The sequence below is a fragment of the Odocoileus virginianus genome, chromosome 2, assembly GCF_023699985.2.
Source record: "Odocoileus virginianus isolate 20LAN1187 ecotype Illinois chromosome 2, Ovbor_1.2, whole genome shotgun sequence".
Classification (NCBI taxonomy): Eukaryota; Metazoa; Chordata; class Mammalia; order Artiodactyla; family Cervidae; genus Odocoileus; species Odocoileus virginianus.
The window spans coordinates 57,367,883-57,388,132 of record NC_069675.1 but is presented as its reverse complement, the minus strand read 5'-3'; the positions used below and the strand labels follow the sequence as shown (position 1 = coordinate 57,388,132).

Here is a 20,250-nt window from a genome sequence, read left to right as displayed (position 1 = left end):
GAAAGGACTGATGCTGAAGCTGAAACTCCAATACTGTGGCTATCTGATTGGAAAAGCTGACTCACTGGAGAAGACCCTGATGCTGGGAAAGAGTGAGGGCAGGAGGAGAAGGGGACGACAGAGGATGAGATGGCTGGATGGCATCACCAACTCAATGGACATGAATTTGGGTAAACTCCGGGAGTTGGTGATGGACAGGAAGGCCTGGCAAGCTGCGGTTCATGGGGTTGCAAAGAGTTGGACATGACTGAGCGACTGAACTGAACTGAACTGATGTCAACAAATGATACTTGTGTGTTTTTAGACATCCGAGTTCTATATTTTCTGTAAAGTTAAATAACATTTGCAATAAAAGGTATTAAGGGAAAACATATAGGTAGCTAATTGTTTGCAAAACTGAAAATTAAATAAATGCAGCATCCTTCCGAAGACCTATCTGGGGGCGGTCCTAAGACGGCGCAGGAATAGGACAGGGAGACCACTTTCTCCCCCACAAATTCATCGAAAGAACATTTGAACGCTGAGCAAATTCCACAAAACAACTTCTGAATGCTGGAAGAGGACATCAGGCACCCAGAAAGGCAGCCCATTGTCTTTGAAAGGAGGTAGGACAAAATATAAAAGATAAAAAGAGAGACAAAAGAGGTAGGGACAGAGATCCGTCTGGGGAAGGGAGTGAAAAAAGAGAGAGGTTTCCAAACACCAGGAAACACTCTCATCGGCGGGTCTGTGGCAAGTCTTGGAATCTCAGAGGGCAACCTAACCCGGAGGAAAAATAAATAAATAATTAAAACCCAGAGATTACGTGCCTAACGGCAACTCCCAGCAGAGAAGCAGCCCAGACACTCGCATTCGCCACTAGCAAGCGGGACTGGACAGGGAGGCGTGGGCTGCATTGCTTAGGGTAAGGACCGGGCCTGAATGCCCCGAGGGCAATCTGAGGGAACTAACTTCAGATAGCAACCCAGACTGTGGGATAGATATCCAGCGAAAAGCCCTAACCTAAGACATCGCCAGGCCTGCTCACAGAACAAAGGACTGAACAGAGCTAGCCTGCTGCGGACTGGCCCAACCCCTGCCGGAGAGAGGCAGGCGAGGGCAGCCAGAGCCGGAAGGGGGCCATCGGGGCCCCAGAGAGGCATCCTCTACCAAACTGCAAATAGGCTTGCTTCATAGCCAACCAAGACTTCTTGGGATTCTGGACGGTGGACATCCGCCGGCAGGCTAGCAGCCAGAGATCAGCTCCCCAGAAGAGACACTCCGCACACCTGAGAAGGCGGGCCCGTTGTACACCCAGAAAACCGAGCGGCTGGGACGGGGGAGGCGATAAGACGCAGCCCCCAACTGGGGGCGACCGCGCTCACCAAGCACCTGGTCACCTGAGCTGCTCGGACCTGGGAAGGGCACAAAACGCGGGCCCAACCGAGTCTGCGCCCTTGTGGAGCACCCGAGAACCTGAAGCTGAGAGGCTCAGGCCTGGGAAGTGCACGCAACCCAGGGACCTCCCCAGACAGTTCCCGGCAGAGCAACCTGGAGCTTGAGCAGTGAGGACGGGGAAAGCACACACACGTGAGCAGGGGCAAACCCAGTGCGGCTGAGACACTGCGAGCGCTCCCCACACACGCCAGTGATGTTTGTCTGCAGTGCTCCTCCCTCCCCGCAGCAGGACTGAGCAAGTGAGCCTAAAAAAGTGACCACCACCGCCCCCTTGTGTCAGGGCGGAAATTAGACACTGAAGAGACCAGCAAACAGAAGAAGCTAAAATAAACAGAGGGAACCCTTTGGAAATGACAGGCGCAATAGATTAAAACCCTGAAGCTAGCACCGACTGCATAGGAAGGGGCCTATAGATCTTGAGAAGTATAAGCCGGATCAAGGAACTATCCTAAAATGACCCCACACTGTCTGTGACAGCTCCAGAGAAAGTCCTAGATACATTTTTACTATTATCATTTTTTAAATTAAAAAAAAATTTTTTTTATGTTTAAGTCCTCTATTACTCCTTTAATTTTCATTTTTATAACCTATTACCTTGCCAAAAAAAAAAGACCCTATTTTTAAAGCAAACTTCATACACATATTTTATAATTTTTGTGACTTTTTTTTTTTTTTTTAATATTGTATTTTTGAGAATCTAACCTCCACTCTAAATTTTTAATCTTTGCTTTTTGGTATTTGTTATTGATTTTGTACCTTTAAGAACCCAATCTTCAGTACCCATTTTACTTAGGAGTGTGATTACTGGCGTGACTGCCCTCTCCCCCTTTTGACTCTCCTTTTTCTCCCCTAGGTCACCTCTATCTCCTCCCTCCCCCTTCTCCTCTCTACCCAACTCTGTGAATCTCTTTGTGTGTTCCGGGCCGTGGAGAACACTTAGGGAACTGATAACTGGCTGGGTCTGTCTCTCTCCTTTTGATTCCCCCTTTTATCCTCCTGGCCACCTCTGTCTCCTTCCTCCCTCTTCTCTTCTCTGTGTAACTCCGTGAACATCTCTGAGGGGTCCTGACTGTGAAGAGCACATAGGGAAGTGATTACTGGCTAGCTTGCTTTCTCCCCTCTTGATTCCCCCTCTTCTCCTCCTGGTCACCTCTATCTCCCTCCTCCCTTTCTCTTCTCCATGTAACTCTGTGTACCTCTCCAGGTGTCCCCCACTGTGGAGAAACTTTTCATGATTAACTTAGATGTTTTATCATCGGTGCTATATGGATGGAGAAGTCTTGAGGCTACTGTAAGAATAAGACTGAAAACCAGAGGCAGGAGGCTTAAGTCCAAAACCTGAGAACACCAGAGAACTCCTGACTCCAGGGAACATTAATTGATAAGAGCTCATCAAAAGCCTCCATACCTACACTGAAACCAAGCACCACCCAAAAGCCAACAAGTTCCAGAGCAAGACATACCATGCAAATTCTCCAGCAACACAGAAACATAGCCCTGAGTGTCAATATACAGGCTGCCCAAACTCACACCAAACCCACTGACACCTCAAAATTCACTACTGGACACTTCATTGCACTCCATAAAGAAATCCAGCTCCACCCACCAGAACACCGACACAAACTTCCCTAACCAGGAAACCTTGACAAGCCGCCCGTCCAACCCCACCCACAGTGAGGAACCCCACAATAAAGAAGAATCACAAACTGCCAGAATATGGAAAGGCCACCCCAAACACAGCAACATAAACAAGACAGAAAGGCAGAGAAATACTCAGCAGATAAAGGAACAGGATAAAAGCCCACCAAGCCAAACAAAAGAGGAAGAGATAGGGGAACTACCTGATAAAGAATTCCAAATAATGATATGAAAATGATCCAAAATCTTGAAAACAAAATAGAGTTACAGATAAACAGCCTGGAGACAAGGATTGAGAAGATGCGAGAAATGTTTAACAAGGACTTAGAAGAAATAAAAAAGAGTCAATATATAATGAATAATGCAATAAATGAGATCAAAAACACTCTGGAAGGAACCAACAGTAGAATAATGGAGGCAGAAGATAGGATAAGTGAGGTAGAAGATAGAATGGTGGAAATAAACGAAGCAGAGAGGAAAAAAGAAAAAAGAATCAAAAGAAGTGAGGACAACCTCAGGGACCTCTGGGACAATGTTAAACGCCACAACATTCGAATCATAGGAGTCCCAGAAGAAGACAAAAAGAAAGGCCATGAGAAAATACTTGAGGAGATAATAGTTGAAAACTTCCCTAAAATGGGGAAGGAAATAGTCACCCAAGTCCAAGAAACCCAGAGAGTCCTAAACAGGATAAACCCAAGGCGAAACATCCCAAGACACATATTAATCAAATTAACAAAGATCAAACACGAAGAACAAATATTAAAAGCAGCAAGATTAGAACAAATAACACAGAAGGGGATTACCATAAGGATAACAGCTGATCTTTCAATAGAAACTCTTCAGGCCAGAAGGGAATGGCAGGACATACTTAAGAGTGATGAAAGAGAAAAACCTACAGCCCAGATTACTGTATCCAGCAAGGATCTCATTCAAATATGAAGGAGAAATCAAAAGCTTTACAGATAAGCAAAAGCTGAGAGAATTCAGCACCACCAAACCAGCTCTCCAACAAATGCTAAAGGATCTTCTTTAGACAGGAAACACAGAAAGGGTGCATAAACTCAAACCCAAAACAACAAAGTAAATGGCAATGGGATCATACTTGTCAGTAATTACCTTAAATGTAAATAGGTTGAATGCTGTAACCAAAAGACAAAGACTGGCTGAATGGATACAAAAACAAGACCCTTATATATGTTGTCTACAAGAGACCCACCTCAAAACAAAGGACACATACAGACTCAAAGTGAAGGGCTGGAAAAAGATATTCCATGCAAATAGAGACCAAAAGAAAGCAGGAGCAGCAATACTCATATCAGATAAAATAGACTTCAAAATAAAGGCTGTGAAGAGACAAAGAAGGACACTACATAATGATCAAAGGATCAATCCAAGAAGAAGATGTAACAATTATAAATATATATGCACCCAACATAGGAGCACTGCAATATGTAAGGCAAATGCTAACGAGTATGAAAGCGGAAATTAACAATAACACAGTAATAGTGGGAGACTTTAATACCCCACTCACACCTATGGATAGATCAACTAAACAGAAAATTAACAAGGAAACACAAACTTTAAATGATACAATAGACCAGTTAGACCTAATTGATATCTATAGGACATTTCACCCCAAAACAATGACTTTCACCTTTTTCTCAAGTGCACATGGAACCTTCTCCAGGATAGATCACATCCTGGGCCAAAAATCTAGCCTTGGTAAATTCAAAAAAACTGAAATCATTCCAAGCATCTTTTCTGACCACAATGCAGTAAGATTATATGTCAATTACAGGAGAAAAACTATTAAAAATTCCAACATATACAGGCTGAACAACACGCTGCTGAAAAACCAACAAATCACAGAAAATATAAAAAAAGAAATCAAAATATGCATAGAAATTAATGAAAATGAAAACACAACAACCCAAAACCTATGGGACACTGTAAAAGCAGTGCTAAGGGGAAGGGTCATAGCAATACAGGCTTACCTCAAGAAACAAAAAAAAAGTCCAATAAATAACCTAACTCTACAACCTAAAGCAACTAGAAAAGGAAGAAATGAAGGACCCCAGGGTTAGTAGAAAGAAAGAAATCTTAAAAATTAGGACAGAAATAAATGCAAAAGAAACAAAAGAGACCATAGCAAAAATCAACAAAGTCAAAAGCTGGTTCTTTGAGAAGATAAATAAAATTGACAAACCATTAGCCAGACTCATCAAGAAACAAAGGGAGAAAAATCAAATCAACAAAATTAGAAGTGAAAACAGAGAAGTCACAGCAGACAACACAGAAATACAGAGGATCATAAGAGACTACTATCAGCAACTATACGCCAATAAAATGGACAACTTGGAAGAAATGGACAAATTCTTAGAAAAGTACAACTTTCCAAAACTGAACCAGGAAGAAACAGAAAATCTTAACAGACCCATCACAAGCACGGAAATCGAAACTGTAATCAGAAATCTTCCAGCAAACAAAAGCCCAGGACCAGATGGTTTCACAGCTGAATTCTACCAAAAATTTAGAGAAGAGCTAACACCTATCCTACTCAAACTCTTCCAGAAAATTGCAGAAGAAGGTAAACTTCCAAACTCATTCTATGAGGCCACCATCACCCGAATACCAAAACCTGACAAAGATGCCACAAAAAAAGAAAACTACAGGCCAGTATCACTAATGAACATACATGCAAAAACCCTTAACAAAATTCTAGCAAACAGAATCCAACAACATATTAAAAAGATCATACATCAAGACCAAGTGCGCTTTATCCCAGGGATGCAAGGATTCTTCAGTATCCACAAATCAATCAATGTAATACACCACATTAACAAACTGGAAGATAAAAACCATATGATTATCTCAATAGATGCAGAGAAAGCCTTTGACAAAATTCAACATCCATTTATGATAAAAACCCTCCAGAAAGCAGGAATAGAAGGAACATACCTCAACATAATAAAAGCTATATATGACAAACCCACAGCAAACATTATCTTCAATGGTGAAAAATTGAAAGCATTTCCCCTAAAGTCAGGAACAAGACAAGGGTGCCCACTCTCACCACTACTATTCAGCATAGTTTTGGAAGTTTTGGCCACAGCAATCAGAGCAGAAAAAGAAATCAAAGGAATCCAGAGTGGAAAGAAGAAGTAAAACTCTCACTGTTTGCAGAGGACATGATCCTCTACATAGAAAACCCTAAAGACTCTACCAGAAAATTACTAGAGCTAATCAATGAATATAGTAAAGTTGCAGGATATAAAATTAACACACAGAAATCCCTTGCATTCCTATACACTAACAATGAGAAAACAGAAAGAGTAATTAAGGAAACAATCCCATTCACCATTGCAATGAAAAGAATAAAATACTTAGGAATATATCTATCTAAAGAAAAAAAAAAAAGACCTATATATAGAAAACTATAAAACACTGATCAAAGAAATCAAAAAAGACACAAACAGATGGAGAAATATACCATGTTCATGGATTGGAAGAATCAATATAGTGAAAATGAGTATACTACCCAAAGTAATCTATAGATACAATGCAAGCCCTATCAAGCTACCAATGGTATTTTTCAGAGAACTAGAACAAATAATTTCACAATTTGTATAGAAATACAAAAAACCTCGAATAGCCAAAGCAATCTTGAGAAAGAAGAATGGAACTGGAGGAATCAACCTGCCTGACTTCAGGCTCTACTACAAAGCCACAGTCATCAAGACAGTATGGTACTGGCACAAAGACAGAAATATAGATCAACGGAAAAAAATAGAAAGCCCAGAGATAAATCCACGCACCTATGGACACCTTATCTTCAACCAAGGAGGCAAGAATATACAATGGAGAAAAGACAATCTCTTTAACAAGTGGTGCTGGGAAAACTGGTCAACCACTTGTACAAGAATGAAACTAGAACACCTTCTAACACCATACACAAAAATAAACTCAAAATGGATTAAAGATCTAAACGTTAAGACCAGAAACTATAAAACTCCAAGAGGAGAACATAGGCAAAACACTCTCCGACATAAATCACAGCAGGATCCTCTATGACCCACCTCCCAGAATATTGGAAATAAAAGCAAAAATAAACAAATGGGACCTAATTAAACTTAAAAGCTTTTGAGCAATGAAGGAAACTATAAGCAAGGTGAAAAGACAGCCTTCAGAATGGGAGAAAATAATAGCAAATGAAGCAACGGACAAAAGATTAATCTCAAAAATATACAAGCAACTCCTGCAGCTCAATTCCAGAAAAATAAACAACCCAATCAAAAAGTGGGCCAAAGAACTAAACAGACATTTCTCCAAAGAAGACATACAGATGGCTAACAAACACATGAAAAGATGCTCAACATCACTCATTATTAGAGAAATGCAAATCAAAACCACAATGAGGTACCATTACACGCCAGTCAGGATGGCTGCTATCCAAAAGTCTAAAAGCAATAAATGCTGGAGAGGGTGTGGAGAAAAGGGAACCCTCTTACACTGTTGGTGGGAATGCAACTAGTACAGCCACTATGGAGAACAGTGTGAAGATTCCTTAAAAAACTGGAAACAGAACTGCCACATGACCCAGCAATCCCACTCCTGGGCATACACACTGAGGAAACCAGATCTGAAAGAGACATGTGTACCCCAGTGTTCATTGCAGCACTGTTTATAATAGCCAGGACATGGAAGCAACCTAGATGCCCATCAGCAGATGAATGGATAAGGAAGCTGAGGTACCTATACACAATGGAATATTACTCGGCCATTAAAAAGAATAGATTTGAATCAGTTCTAATGAGATGGATGAAACTGGAGCCTATTATACAGAGTGAAGTAAGCCAGAAAGATAAACACCAATACAGTATACTAACGCATATATATGGAATTTAGAAAGATGGTAACAATAACCCTATATGCGAGACAGCAAGAGACACAGATGTAGAGAACAGTCTTTTGGACTCTGTGGGACAGGGTGAGGGTGGGATGATTTGGGAGAATGGCATTGAAACATGTATATTATCATAGTGAAATGGATCGCCAGTCCAGGTTCGATGCATGAGACAGGGTGCTCAGGGCTGGTGCACTGGGATGACCCAGAGGGATGGGATGGGGAGGGAGGAGGGAGAGGGGTTCAGGATGGGAAACACATGTACACCCATGGCAGATCCATGTCAATGTATGGCAAAACCACTACAATACTGTAAAGTAATTCACCTCCAATTAAAATAAATAAATTTTTTAAAAAAAGAAGACCTAGCTCTATTATAAGACACACAAAAACTGTATTACCACAGGTTTTTCCTTTCCAGTCAATCTAGTTCTCAAAAAATTACAAATTTTCATAGCTTCAAGAGTAGAGACAAAAGCAGGGTTTTACGGATAAAAATATTTCTTAATCTTTTACTACTTTAAATCTTAATATGTTACTGATGTTATTTTCTTATATAAATGTAAATCAGTTTTCATACATTGATGGTAAAACTTGACTCTTAAGCTTACAACATTAATTTTATACATTTTATATTAATAAACATAAATTTTACATCCTCTTAATATGAAAAAAACCCAAATTCAAATTATGTCTTACCAAGAACACATGCAGTACTACAGAATTATTAAAGCTTATTTCTCATTCACCACAAACTTCATGACCTAAAGAAGAGATTAGTGAAATTCCTCAAGAGTGCATAAGACCAAATAATCCCTATTTCTTAAATATTTCTATTTTAGATTTCTATCAAGTAACCAACAAATAGGGCTTTCCTGATGGCTCAGTGGTATAAGAATCCACCTGCCAAGCAGGAGACAGAGGTTTGATCCCTGAATCAGGAATATCCTCTGGAGAAGGAAATGACAACCCACTCCAGTATTCTTGCCTGGGAAATCTATGGACAGAGGAGCCTGGTGGGCTACAGTTCATAGGGTCGCAAAGAGTCAGACATAACTTAGCAACTAAAGCAGCAGCAGCAACCAACGTATAATTTATATACAATATTGTTTCCAAGTATTAAACATGAATTTAGGAACAAATTCTGAGAAAGGAATCACCAAACTTTTTCTGTAAAGATTCAGGTAGTAAATATCTTAGGCTTTCAAGGCCACAAGATCTCTGCTACAACCACCCAACTCTACTATTACAGTGGTGAAAGCTGTTACAGACAAAATGTAAATGAATGAGCATGTGGCCATGTTCCAGTAAAAGTTTATTTATAAAAATGGGCTGCAGGCCAGATTTGTCCCATGGGTCATAGTTTGCTGACCTCTGATTATAACCTTCCACAGTATGATTCCTTCCAGCTCTTCCCATACAGAAGTAACATAGGTTTTCTCTCTGTGATTACTTTTTTAGTGGCAATTTCCACATTTAAGCACTATCCATTCATTCACATATTCTACAGATTTTTACTAAATGCATACCATGTGCCAAATACAGTTTTAGGTGTTAGTGATTTAAAAAAAGGGAAAAAGTAACAATAAAGTCCTGCCCTCTTAAAGCTTACATTCCAATAGGGAATACATAATTTCAGTTAGTAAGAAGTATGAGAATTAAGTAAAGCAGGGCAAAAAGAGTGGGTGAGGAAGGGTGAGGCTCTTTGCATGGATCAGGGAAGACCTCATAGGAAATCACTTTTAACTAGAGAATGAATGAAGTAAATAAACAATCCAAATGAATATCTAGGGGAAAAGCACTACAGGCATTTGGACAATTACCTGCAAAGGTCCTAAATAGATTCAGAAAGCACCTAACAGGTTTAAAGACAAGGTTAGTGGGGCTGGAATAAGACAATGAGATCAAAGAAACTGGTAACAGTGAGATCACAGGAAACTATAGGCTATGGTAAAAAGGACTGGATCTTATTTTAAGCTCATGAATATGACATGGTTGAAAGCAGAGCAGTTAGTAGGTATGATGTATGTTTTAAAAAGATCACTGGTTTATTTGTCATATCTCAATAAATTTGGGGAGAAAACAAGGTTCACTGGTAGCTGTGCTGTAGGAGGTAGAAGGCAGACTGAAGGAGACAAAAGTGGAACAGCAAAGCCAAACCATAAACTGCTGCATGTATTTATAGATGTCTAAATAGGATTTAAACATATTTTTAATACAAATTATAGAGAAGATGAAAAGTGAAAGTGAAGTCACTCAGTCGTGTCCAACTCTTTGCAACCCCATGAACTGGAGCCCACCAGGCTCCATCCATGGAATTTTCCAGGCAAGAGTACTGGAGTGGGTTGCCATTTCCTTCTCCAGGGGATCTTCCTGACCCAGGGATCAAACCCAGGTCTCCCACATCACAGGCAGTTGCTTTTACTGTCTGAGACACCATAGAGAAGATAGCATAAAATAAATAAGCAATAAGGATGGATTGTACAGTCCAGGAAATTATAGCCATTATTTTCTAATAACTTTAAGTGGAGTATAATCCATAAAAATATTGAATCACTATGCTATACACCTGAAACTAATACACTGTAAATCAACTATACTTCAATTAAAAAAAAAATGATAGAAAGAAAGAGAAATGGCAAAATTAACTTTTGATTGACAATGTGAACACAGAATTATATCAACAATGTGTGTGTGTGTGCGAGTGCACGCGCACTCAGTTGTGTCTGACTCTGCAACCCCACAACTGTAGCCTGAGAAGCTCCTCTAACCATAGGATTTTCCTGGCAAGAACACTAGAATAGGTGGCCATTTCCTCCTCCAGGGGATCTTCCTGACCCAGACACTGAACCTGTGTCAACTGCACCTCCTGCACCACAGGCAGATTCTTTACCGCTAAACTACTGGGGAAGTCCTATATCAACAATAGACAAAACAAAATTCAACAGAATTTTCACTAAAAATTTTTGTTTAATATGAAATTTTGGTGAGGAAATATAATAATATCTTCACCAACAGAGGGCAGTAGTGAATACAGAACATAAGTGTACAAACTGTGATCCAGCTTCATAGTTGAGATCTTTCTCCAAAATTCTAATAAACTAGAATTGAGGAGCATCCCTGAGAGGTTAACAGCAGAAGCAAGAAACCGAGATTAAGCAAATACATATCTATGAGCAGTTTAAATTATAAATATGAGCAAAAAAAAAATTAGATAAAAATGGCAGAGTATTTATATAGGATGTCATTTCCCTAACTAAATATACCAAACTCAATTCACTGATTTCACTGCTTCTCAGGAGATACCAAAAAATAAAACTAAAGCAAGTGAATAGTCAGCTTCATGTATCTACACATTGATGAAGGGTTTGCCCTTCTGTTATCAACAGGCAAAGCTACATAGGGTTAAGGTCCCAGCCAAGTAGGGTAGAAAAGCTCCAGTTCAAGTGGAAAACAGGGACCCGTACAAATGTGAGCAATCAGTACACTACACCTGGGCACAGAATGTGAAGTTTAGAGGGAAAGGCTACAGCTCAGGAAGCAGCTGAACTTGAAACATAGCCTATGAATAAATGAAGGCAGGCAGCTGGCAACAAGGAGACTACTAACATATACCCACTGCCTATTCCCTGCTGGGAGTTACACATCCCTTCCTTCCTTTCCTCCTACCTCTGCTGTCCCTCTTCATTTTCACTCTCTTTATAGAACTTGATGCTCTATAGATCACTGAAAGGTATGGCACTACTCCATTTTTATCCTTAGTTTTTTTTTCCCTGTTTAGATTCCTACAGTTTTTTCTTTAGTATTTTTCCTCACTGCTTTTCTTCTAGCCTGCATGTTGAATTCAAGATTGTTGAGGTTCCACAGACAGAAGAAAAAAGTGTTTTGACCTCTGCAATCATCATTATGTAAAAACGTATACCCTGCCCACTTCATAGTCATTAGTATAGCTACTGTCAAAATATACACACAGACACACACAGAAAATAACAAGTGCTGATAAGGATGTGAAAAAATTGGAATTCTTGTACACTGTTGGTGGGAATGTAAAATGACACAGCTGCTGTTGAAAACAGGATGGCAGTTTCTCAAAAAATTAAAAATAGAATTACCATATGATCCAGCAATTCCACTTCTGGTATATACCCAGAAGAATTGAAAGCAGGGTCTCAAAGAGGTATTTGTACACCCATATTCACAGCAGCACTATTAACAACAGCTAAAGCAAGGAAGCAACCTAAGTGTTCACTGACAGATGAATGGATAAGCAAAATGTGCTGCATACTGATGCATACAATGGACTATTATTTAGTCTTTGAAAGGAAGGAATTTCTGACACACACCATAACATGGATGAACCTTAAAGATACCATGCTGGAATGAAATAATCCAGTCACGAAAAAAGTCAAAATACTATATATGATTCCACTTATATGTGACACTTAAGAGTAGTCAAAATCATAAAGACATAAAGTAAAATGGAGGGCGCTGGTCAAAGAGTGAGATGTGATTTATATGGACTTATTGTTTAATGGGTAAGAGTTTCAGTTCTACAAGGTGAAGAGTTATAGATACAGATGGTTGTGATGGAGGTACAACATTATCAGTGTATTTAATACCAAAGAACTGTATACTTTGAAATGGTTAAAATGATAAATTTTATGTTTTGTGTTTTACCAAAATTTTTTTAATTGAAGAGGAAAAAAGTATAACCTGCTAAAAAGCAGGAATAAAGGTTAGTAGGAATAAAGAAATAAAGAGTAGTTTCACTTTTTTCTTGCCTCCTCAACCAATACTCCAAACTGGGTATGGCCATGCACTGGTCAAATTAGACTGTTCACCATTTCTTGAACTTGCTCTACAATTTCCTGCTCCACCTCTGCTATTTTCTTAGCCTAAATGCCCTATATGGCTGCCCTTCATTTTAATCTAAAATACTCCATACCTTCTTCAAAAGCAACAAAAATGGCATCTCCAAGAAATTCGCCAGAAAGAGCTAATATCTCTTTTCTGTCCATAGTAGTCTACTCAGAAATCTGTTTCCAAATACTATGCATCCTTGTATTTTTTATACAAGGCTTTATATTAAAATAATCCATGTTTATTTGTGTATGTTCTCTTCTATTGCAGATGGACATTCCATCTCTGCTTGAAGCCTTTTTGTTTAAAATTCATATTTACTTTTTATGTTTTCATAAGAATTAGAGATGTTTGTCCCTCAGTGGTGCTTACAAGGTAAATGAAGACTAGAACTTGATGTTATCTGGGGCCCAGTCTCCGCCCTAAAACAACCAATCAAAGGCCTTTTCCCTTCCTACCTCAAACTAATCAGCTGTGCAGAGGCTGTGCTGTGAAGCACAGGCAAATCTTCAGTTCTACTCCCAATACCAAGAATTCTGTTACTCAATCCAGCCTCAGGCAGAGGACTGAGAATATGAGAGCAAGACCTAGATATTACATGGCAATGTATTTTAAAGAAAATAAAGGAGAGTTTCCTTAATCTTCTTTCTCAATATACTTCAATACAAAAGATTCAAAATATCCCCCAATATTTCGAGACTGTAAAACACTGTGCTGTTCTTATTTTTCGGCCTTCAGTCCCTTATCCTCATTCCTTTATAAGCCTAGAAAACACTTCAGAAATTCAGGTAAGATGTCAAACTCTCTAAGAAATCTTTTTTTTATCACTTTAAGAGTAACATCTGATAGAAACAGAAGACATTCACTAGAGACTCATCATAACTAAAACTACTTAAAATGTCTAGAATCACATATAAGATATTGCTCCTTACATTTCAATAAGACAATCCATTTACTTTCTGTTCAATAATTGCTTTGGTTTTCATTTTCCAGATTCAAATCCTATAAGAAAAAGCAGTTTTTAAAAAAAGAAACATAACTGCCCTTTAAGGTTTCATAAGCAGTTGTGAAACACAGCAAGTGCAAAAGGATAACAAATGAAATTTCAACACTGATTCTAATCAGTGTAAGCATTAGGCTAAATGCTTAGACTCCCAGATCCTGTTTCCCAATCTTTAAAATGGGGGTGTACCATATAAGGTTTTTGCAAGAAACAAACAAAACAGAAAATGTCTAAAAGAATTCCTAACACATAGAAAGCCAAAAAAAAAATTTCTACAAATTATCTCTTGAGTACACTTCATTACTAGATTCCGTCCTATTGCTAGTTCTTAGTCTAACCCAGTATGGTCCAATGAGGTAGCCATTAGCCACATATGACTGTTGAACACTTGCAGTAGTGACTAGTCCAATTTGACATGTGCTTTAAATGCAAAATATACACCAGATTTCAAAGACTTAATAAAAAAGCTAATATAAAACATTTCATTAATATTTGTATATTGATTACATGGGGAAAATACTTTGGATAAATTGGGTTAAATATTAAAATTAGTTTCACGTTTTTCTTTTTACTTTTTTTTAATGCGGCTACTAGAAATTGTAAAGTTGTTATGTTTGGCTCTCATTGCAATTCTACTGGGAAAGGCTAAGCTACGCTTTGACTTCAAGCTGATGAACGTGCTCTCTTAACCGTACAGTAGACTGCTTGACCGGGGTTCCCTCGGGCTAATCCACCCCTTATCCCGGCAAACACTTGACCACTAACACTCTTGAACACTTCAGCGGCCCAGGAAAACTGCTGGCTTGATCGCTCTTAATATTAAAAAGTATGGAGCGCAGAGATCTGCAGAGGCAACTCGAAATCGTGACCTACACAGCAGAGAAGTGCCTGGAGACAGAACCCGAGTCTTCGGTGGGTGTCGGTCAGCACTGCTGCCGGGAGCCCTAAGAAAGTGAGAAGAGGCGACAGAGAGAGCGCCGGGGACCTGATGGAGCATAACAAGGAGCCCCTGGAGTGGAGATCTGAGGAGGGAAGCCTTTCAGCTTTGGAGGGGACCAGTCGGAGGGCGGCGGGGACCAGTCGGAGGGCGGCGGGGAAGAGACTCGGCTCCGCAGCGCAGGCTGCAGGGAGAAGCGGTACCTTAAGAATCCCCTTCATCTTCGCCAAAAAGGGGCGAAACTCCTCAGGTGACACTTCCGGATACAGCTGGCTCCGCAGCAGCTCCTCCGTGATGCCCGGGTGCCCGTAGAAAGTGTCCTGAGCCAGGCCGCTCAACAGCCCACTCAGGGACTTGGAACCCTCAAGCTCGGCCGCCATGGTTAGCAGAGACCACGGCCCCCAACAGCTGAGCGCGACAGAGCTACGGCAGCCGAGATGAGCCTAAACTGCTGGACAAACGCGCCAGAGGAAAGTGGCGACGGAGTGCCAGCAGAAGTCGCTGTTGGCAGCTCCCAGCTCTGCACCTGATGCAAAGAGCTGACTCATTGTAAAAGACCCTAATGCTGGGAAAACTTGAGGGCAAGAGAAGGGGCGACAGAGGCTGAGACGGCTGGATGGCATCACTGACTCAATGGACATGAGTTTGAACAAACTCAGGGAGATAGTGATGGACAGAGAAGACTGGCGTGCTGCAGTCCATGGGATCGCAGAGAGTCGGACAGGTCGTAGCGACTGAACAATAACAAGCTCTGCAAAACACAACCCTTACATTTGCCAGTGCGGAGCTATCAATTCATTAGGTGGCAGACCCCTCATTTTGCTTCTGCTGATTTCCCTCTTCAACCCAGGGCCTACTCAGAGAGGAAATTACTCGGTGAAGATTACTTTAGAAGAGCAGCATGCTATGCGGGTGGCGGTTTAAGTTTTGGATGGCTGTTTCGCCCTCCAGGCTTTGCCAGTACTTTAGCTGAATAGGATCTATCACTCAAACCTGATCTCTGCCTAATCCTTACCTGTGTATATTTTGTCCACGAAAATTTGACTCTACCTTGATAATATGTCTGCTCGGGTTGTTAACTGCCTTTTTACATAGATGGTCTTGTCTTTCCAGGTAGCTTAGTGCCTCTTAGGCAATGTTCCTTTCTATAACAAATATTTTGTAAACACTTTCTTTACTAGCCTGAAATAAAGTGCATAGGTAATATAACTTCCTGCCCATATAATTTCCAAAAATCAATGTATTATTCACCAATAAAAAAGGATGACCCTTCGGAGCCGGTGCGAGAACTCCAGCGAGGCGACGCCTGAGTCTCCGGTCCATCCGTTTCCAGTGACTGGGAAGGCCAGGAACCCGACCAGCGATGGCACCCAACCTGGGCCAGTCCCCTGCCAGGGCGAGGACCTGGGAACGTCCGAGACCACAGGGCGAAGCTTCTGCATGGCTGACCAACGCCTACCTGAACCGCGTGCTTTACCATCACCGCCGGTTGACCTCCATGCTGCTCCAGGGCTTAAGAAACCGTCTTGCAACGCGCAGGACCAGAGTTCGACTCCTGGAGAAGGAAGTAAGGCTCAACATGCCACGCCAAGACTAAGCCTGCGCTGCAACTACTGAGGCCGAGGACCACAACTAGAGAGTCCGCAACGAAGAATCCCGCACCGTGCAGTGAAGATCCCCTGTGGTGCCAGTGGATCCTGCCGCAGCTGAATATATAAATAAATATTTAAAAGCAGAAAAAAAAAAAAAAAAAAAAGGATGAGTTACAGGACTTCCCTGCTGGTCCAGTAACTAAGACTCTGGGTTCCCAATGCAGGGACCCTTGGTTCAATCCCTAGTTGGGAAACTAGGTACCACATGCTGCAATTAAAGAGTCCATATGTCACCACAAAAGATCCTGAATACCACAAAGATTGAAGATCCTGTGCAGCAAAATAAATAAAAATAAATGGAGCAATGGAGACTCAGACATAGAGAACAGACTTATGGACCCGGTCAGGGGAGATGGAGAGGGTGGGATGTATATAGAGAGTAACATGGAAGCATACATTACCATAGGTTAAGTAAACAGCCAATAGGAATTTGCTGTATGACTCACAGAACTCAGACCTGGGCTCTGTAATAACCTAGAAGGGTGGGATGGGGAGGGAGGTGGGAGGGAGGTTCGAAAGAGAGGGAACATATGCATGCTGTGCTGTGCTTAGTCACTCAGTTGTGTCCAACTCTTTGCAACCCCATGGACTGTAGCCCACCAGGTTCCTCTGTCTATGGGATTCTCCAGGCAAGAATAATGGAGTGGGTTGCCATGCCCTCCTCCAGGAGATCTTCCCAACCCAGGGATCAAACCCAGGTCTCCCGCATTGCAGGTGGATTCTTTACCACCTGAGCCACCAGAGAAGCCCCAAACATATGTATACCTATGGCTGATTCATTCAATGTTTGGCAGAAACCAACACAACACTGTAAAGCAATTATCCTTCAATTAAAAATAAATAAATTTTTTTAAAAAGAATGAGTTACCAATACATGCTGCAACATAGATGAGCCTTAAAAGAACGCTAAGTGAAAGAAGACAACCACAAAAAGCCAGATATTGTATGATCCTGTTTGTATGAAATGTACAGAATAGGTAGAACATAGAGACAGAAAGTAGATGAACTAGAGGAATAGGGAATGAGGAATGACTGTCAGTGGGTTTCTTTTGGGGATGATGAAAGCGTTCTAGAATTAGTGGCTATCATTGTACAACTTAGTGAATATGCTAAACTCACTGAATTGTAACTTTAAAAGAATATGAACTTCAACAGTATGTGAATTATACCTCAACTTAAAATCAATGACTTAACCATAATTTAGGACAAAAATAAAAGGAAAATAAGTTATAATACATGCATTTCAATGTATAATTTTTAGATTTCAGGCTCAGACAATAACAAAGAAGTAGGTTTTTCACCTATATGAATGTCCCTTGCATGGAAAGATATTTTGTATTCCCGGTGCCTATCTGGCCTGGGCCATTCTTCCCCTTCCATAATTGGGACAATCGAAATACCCATTTCAAAGTAGTGTCATCTTGTTGAGAATCACTGGTCTAGACTACTTTAATATCTACCCATCATTTACCTGAAGTCAAGAGGTATTCTTTGTACTAGAAAAGATGTAAGGTATTTCTTTCCCTAAAGGAATTAATTTTCTAAAAAGCAAATTCAGAGATGCTTTCACAACTCAAAGAAAAGCAAATCTAGAAATAAACTATACATTCTGTTAAGTGTGCCTGCAGGAGTTGCAGAGACTGGTCATGTAGGGAAAAAGTAATATAAGGGTAGTAAGTGGATAAAAAGCACTATTAAGCACATGACTTTCAAATTACCCAGCAGAAAAGCTGTAACCATTTATTTCCATGAAAGCTTACTAACACTAATACTATTCTTTATAATCTTTGCCATCTGATACATGAGAAATATTATCTTATTGTTTTAATATGCATTTCTTAAATTTTGAGAGTGAATGTTTTTTAATCTATATAATTGATAATATAACATTATTTCAAACATACAACATAATGATTCTATATTTATATGTACTGTAAGTGATCAGTACCATAAGTCTATTTAACATCCATCACCACACAGCTGCATTTTTTTTCCTTGTGATGAGCGTTTTTAAAATTAACTCTCTCAGCAATTCTTGGGAATTCCCTAGCAATCCAACGGTTAGGACTCACTTTTGTGGCCAAGGGCCTGTGTTCAATCCCTGATCACGGAACTAAGATCCCACAAGCCTCACAGTTCAGACATTAAAAAAAAAAAAATTTACAGTATTACTAACTATAGTTACATGTTGTACATGACATCCCCAGGACTTATTTTTTAGTTTATTTTTGACTGCATTGGGTCTTTGTGGCTGTGTGCAGGTTTTCTCTAGTTGCGGCGAGTGGTGACTACGCTTCACTGTGGAGTGCAGGCTTCTCATTGTGGGGCTTGTTGCAGAGCACAGGCTCCAGGCCTGCGGTCTTCAGTAGTCACAGCACGTGGGCTCGAAAGCGCGAGCTCAATATTTGCGGTGCATGGGCTTAGCTGCCCTGTGGCATGTGGACTCTTCCGGGACCAGGAATGGAACCCATGTCCCCTCATTGGCAGGCAGATTCTTATCCACTGTACCACCAGGGAAGTCCAGGATTTATGTATTTTAAAAATAGAAGTTTGCACCTTTTGAACTGTTAAAAAAAATTCAACTTAGTAAATTTTAAAGATCTTGTTACTTTGTTTAATAATTCATGAATAGGGGAGCATCCAATCTAAGCTAGAACGGTGTTCAAAGGAGCTGTACAAAAATGAAAGATTTTTATAGGCAAAAAATAGGGAGTGAGAACAAGAAGTTATACCTCAAAACAAAAATCAGGTTGGTTATTACAAGTTCATCTTCCTTTAGGGGATGTCAGGGATCTATCAGGCAGATTACCTAACTAGTGTGGATTAGGCAATTCCTGACTGACTGGTTTAAGATTCCATTTCTTGAGAGCTGAAACAGTAATTCTCAGTTTGGTGATATGGAGTTTGTTTAGCATAAGTGACTCCATTTGAGTCCTGCTGTCTTGTTTTAAACAACAACATTTATATGAGGACTTTTTATATATAGTGATTGACTGCTTGTATTTCTTCCCATTTTCTTGTCTATCTTCTATAGAGGTTTCTGTCACTTCAGTGATTTCTAAATGCTCTTTATACATTAGTAACACTAATGCTTGTTGCTTATATTGCAACATGTTCCTTAGGCTTATAGAGTTGGATCTATCAACCTGCCTAGAAAAATCCAGAAAGTTAGTCAACAAAATGGTTATGAAGTATATCTCTGAGGAAATGGCTTTTATTTGCTTTTTCTGCTAACTTGACTTTTCTAAATGTCTACAGTGTACGAAGCAGAAGATATTAAGAAGAGGTGGCAAGAATACATAGAAGAACTGTACGAAAAAGATCTTCATGACCCAAATCAATGGTTTGATCACTCACCTAGAGCCAGACATCCTGGAATGCAAAGTCAAGTGGGCCTTAGGAAGCATCACTATGAACAAAGCTAGTGGAGGAGATGGAATTCCAGTTGAGCTATTACAAAGCCTAAAAGATGATGCTGTGAAGGTGCTGCACTCAATATGTCAGCAAATTTGGAAAACTCAGCAGTGGCCACAGAACTGGAAAAGGTCAGTTTTCATTCCAATCCCTAAGAAAGGCAATGCCAAAAAATGCACAAACTACTGCACAATTGCACTCATCTCACATGCTAGTAAAGTAGTGCTCAAAATTCTCCAAGCCAAGCTTCAGCAATATGTGAACCATGAAATCCAGATGTTCAAGCTGGTTTTAGAAAAGGCAGAGGAACCAGAGATCAAATTGCCAACATCTGTTGGACCACCGAAAAAGCAAGAGAGTTCCAGAAAAACATCTATTTCTGCTTTATTGACTATGCCAAAGC

General features: G+C 40.3%; 1 protein-coding gene across 9 annotated transcripts in view; it reads right to left on the bottom strand.

Moving 5' to 3' along the window:
* The window catches only part of COMMD1 (copper metabolism domain containing 1), a 190,287-nt gene extending 175,074 nt beyond the window's left edge, over window positions 1–15,213 (bottom strand). For 3 of the 9 annotated variants that reach the window (XM_070479991.1, XM_070480006.1, XM_070479994.1), the window contains exon 1: window positions 14,985–15,213. In XM_070479991.1, the coding sequence (XP_070336092.1) occupies window positions 14,985–15,161 (177 nt within the window). In that variant the 5' untranslated portion in view covers window positions 15,162–15,213. The remainder of the gene's footprint in view (window positions 1–14,984) is intronic. The other 6 variants (XM_070479980.1, XM_070479987.1, XM_020891624.2 and 3 more) reach the window with 4 other exon arrangements.
* Between the last annotated feature and the right edge of the window lie 5,037 nt (window positions 15,214–20,250).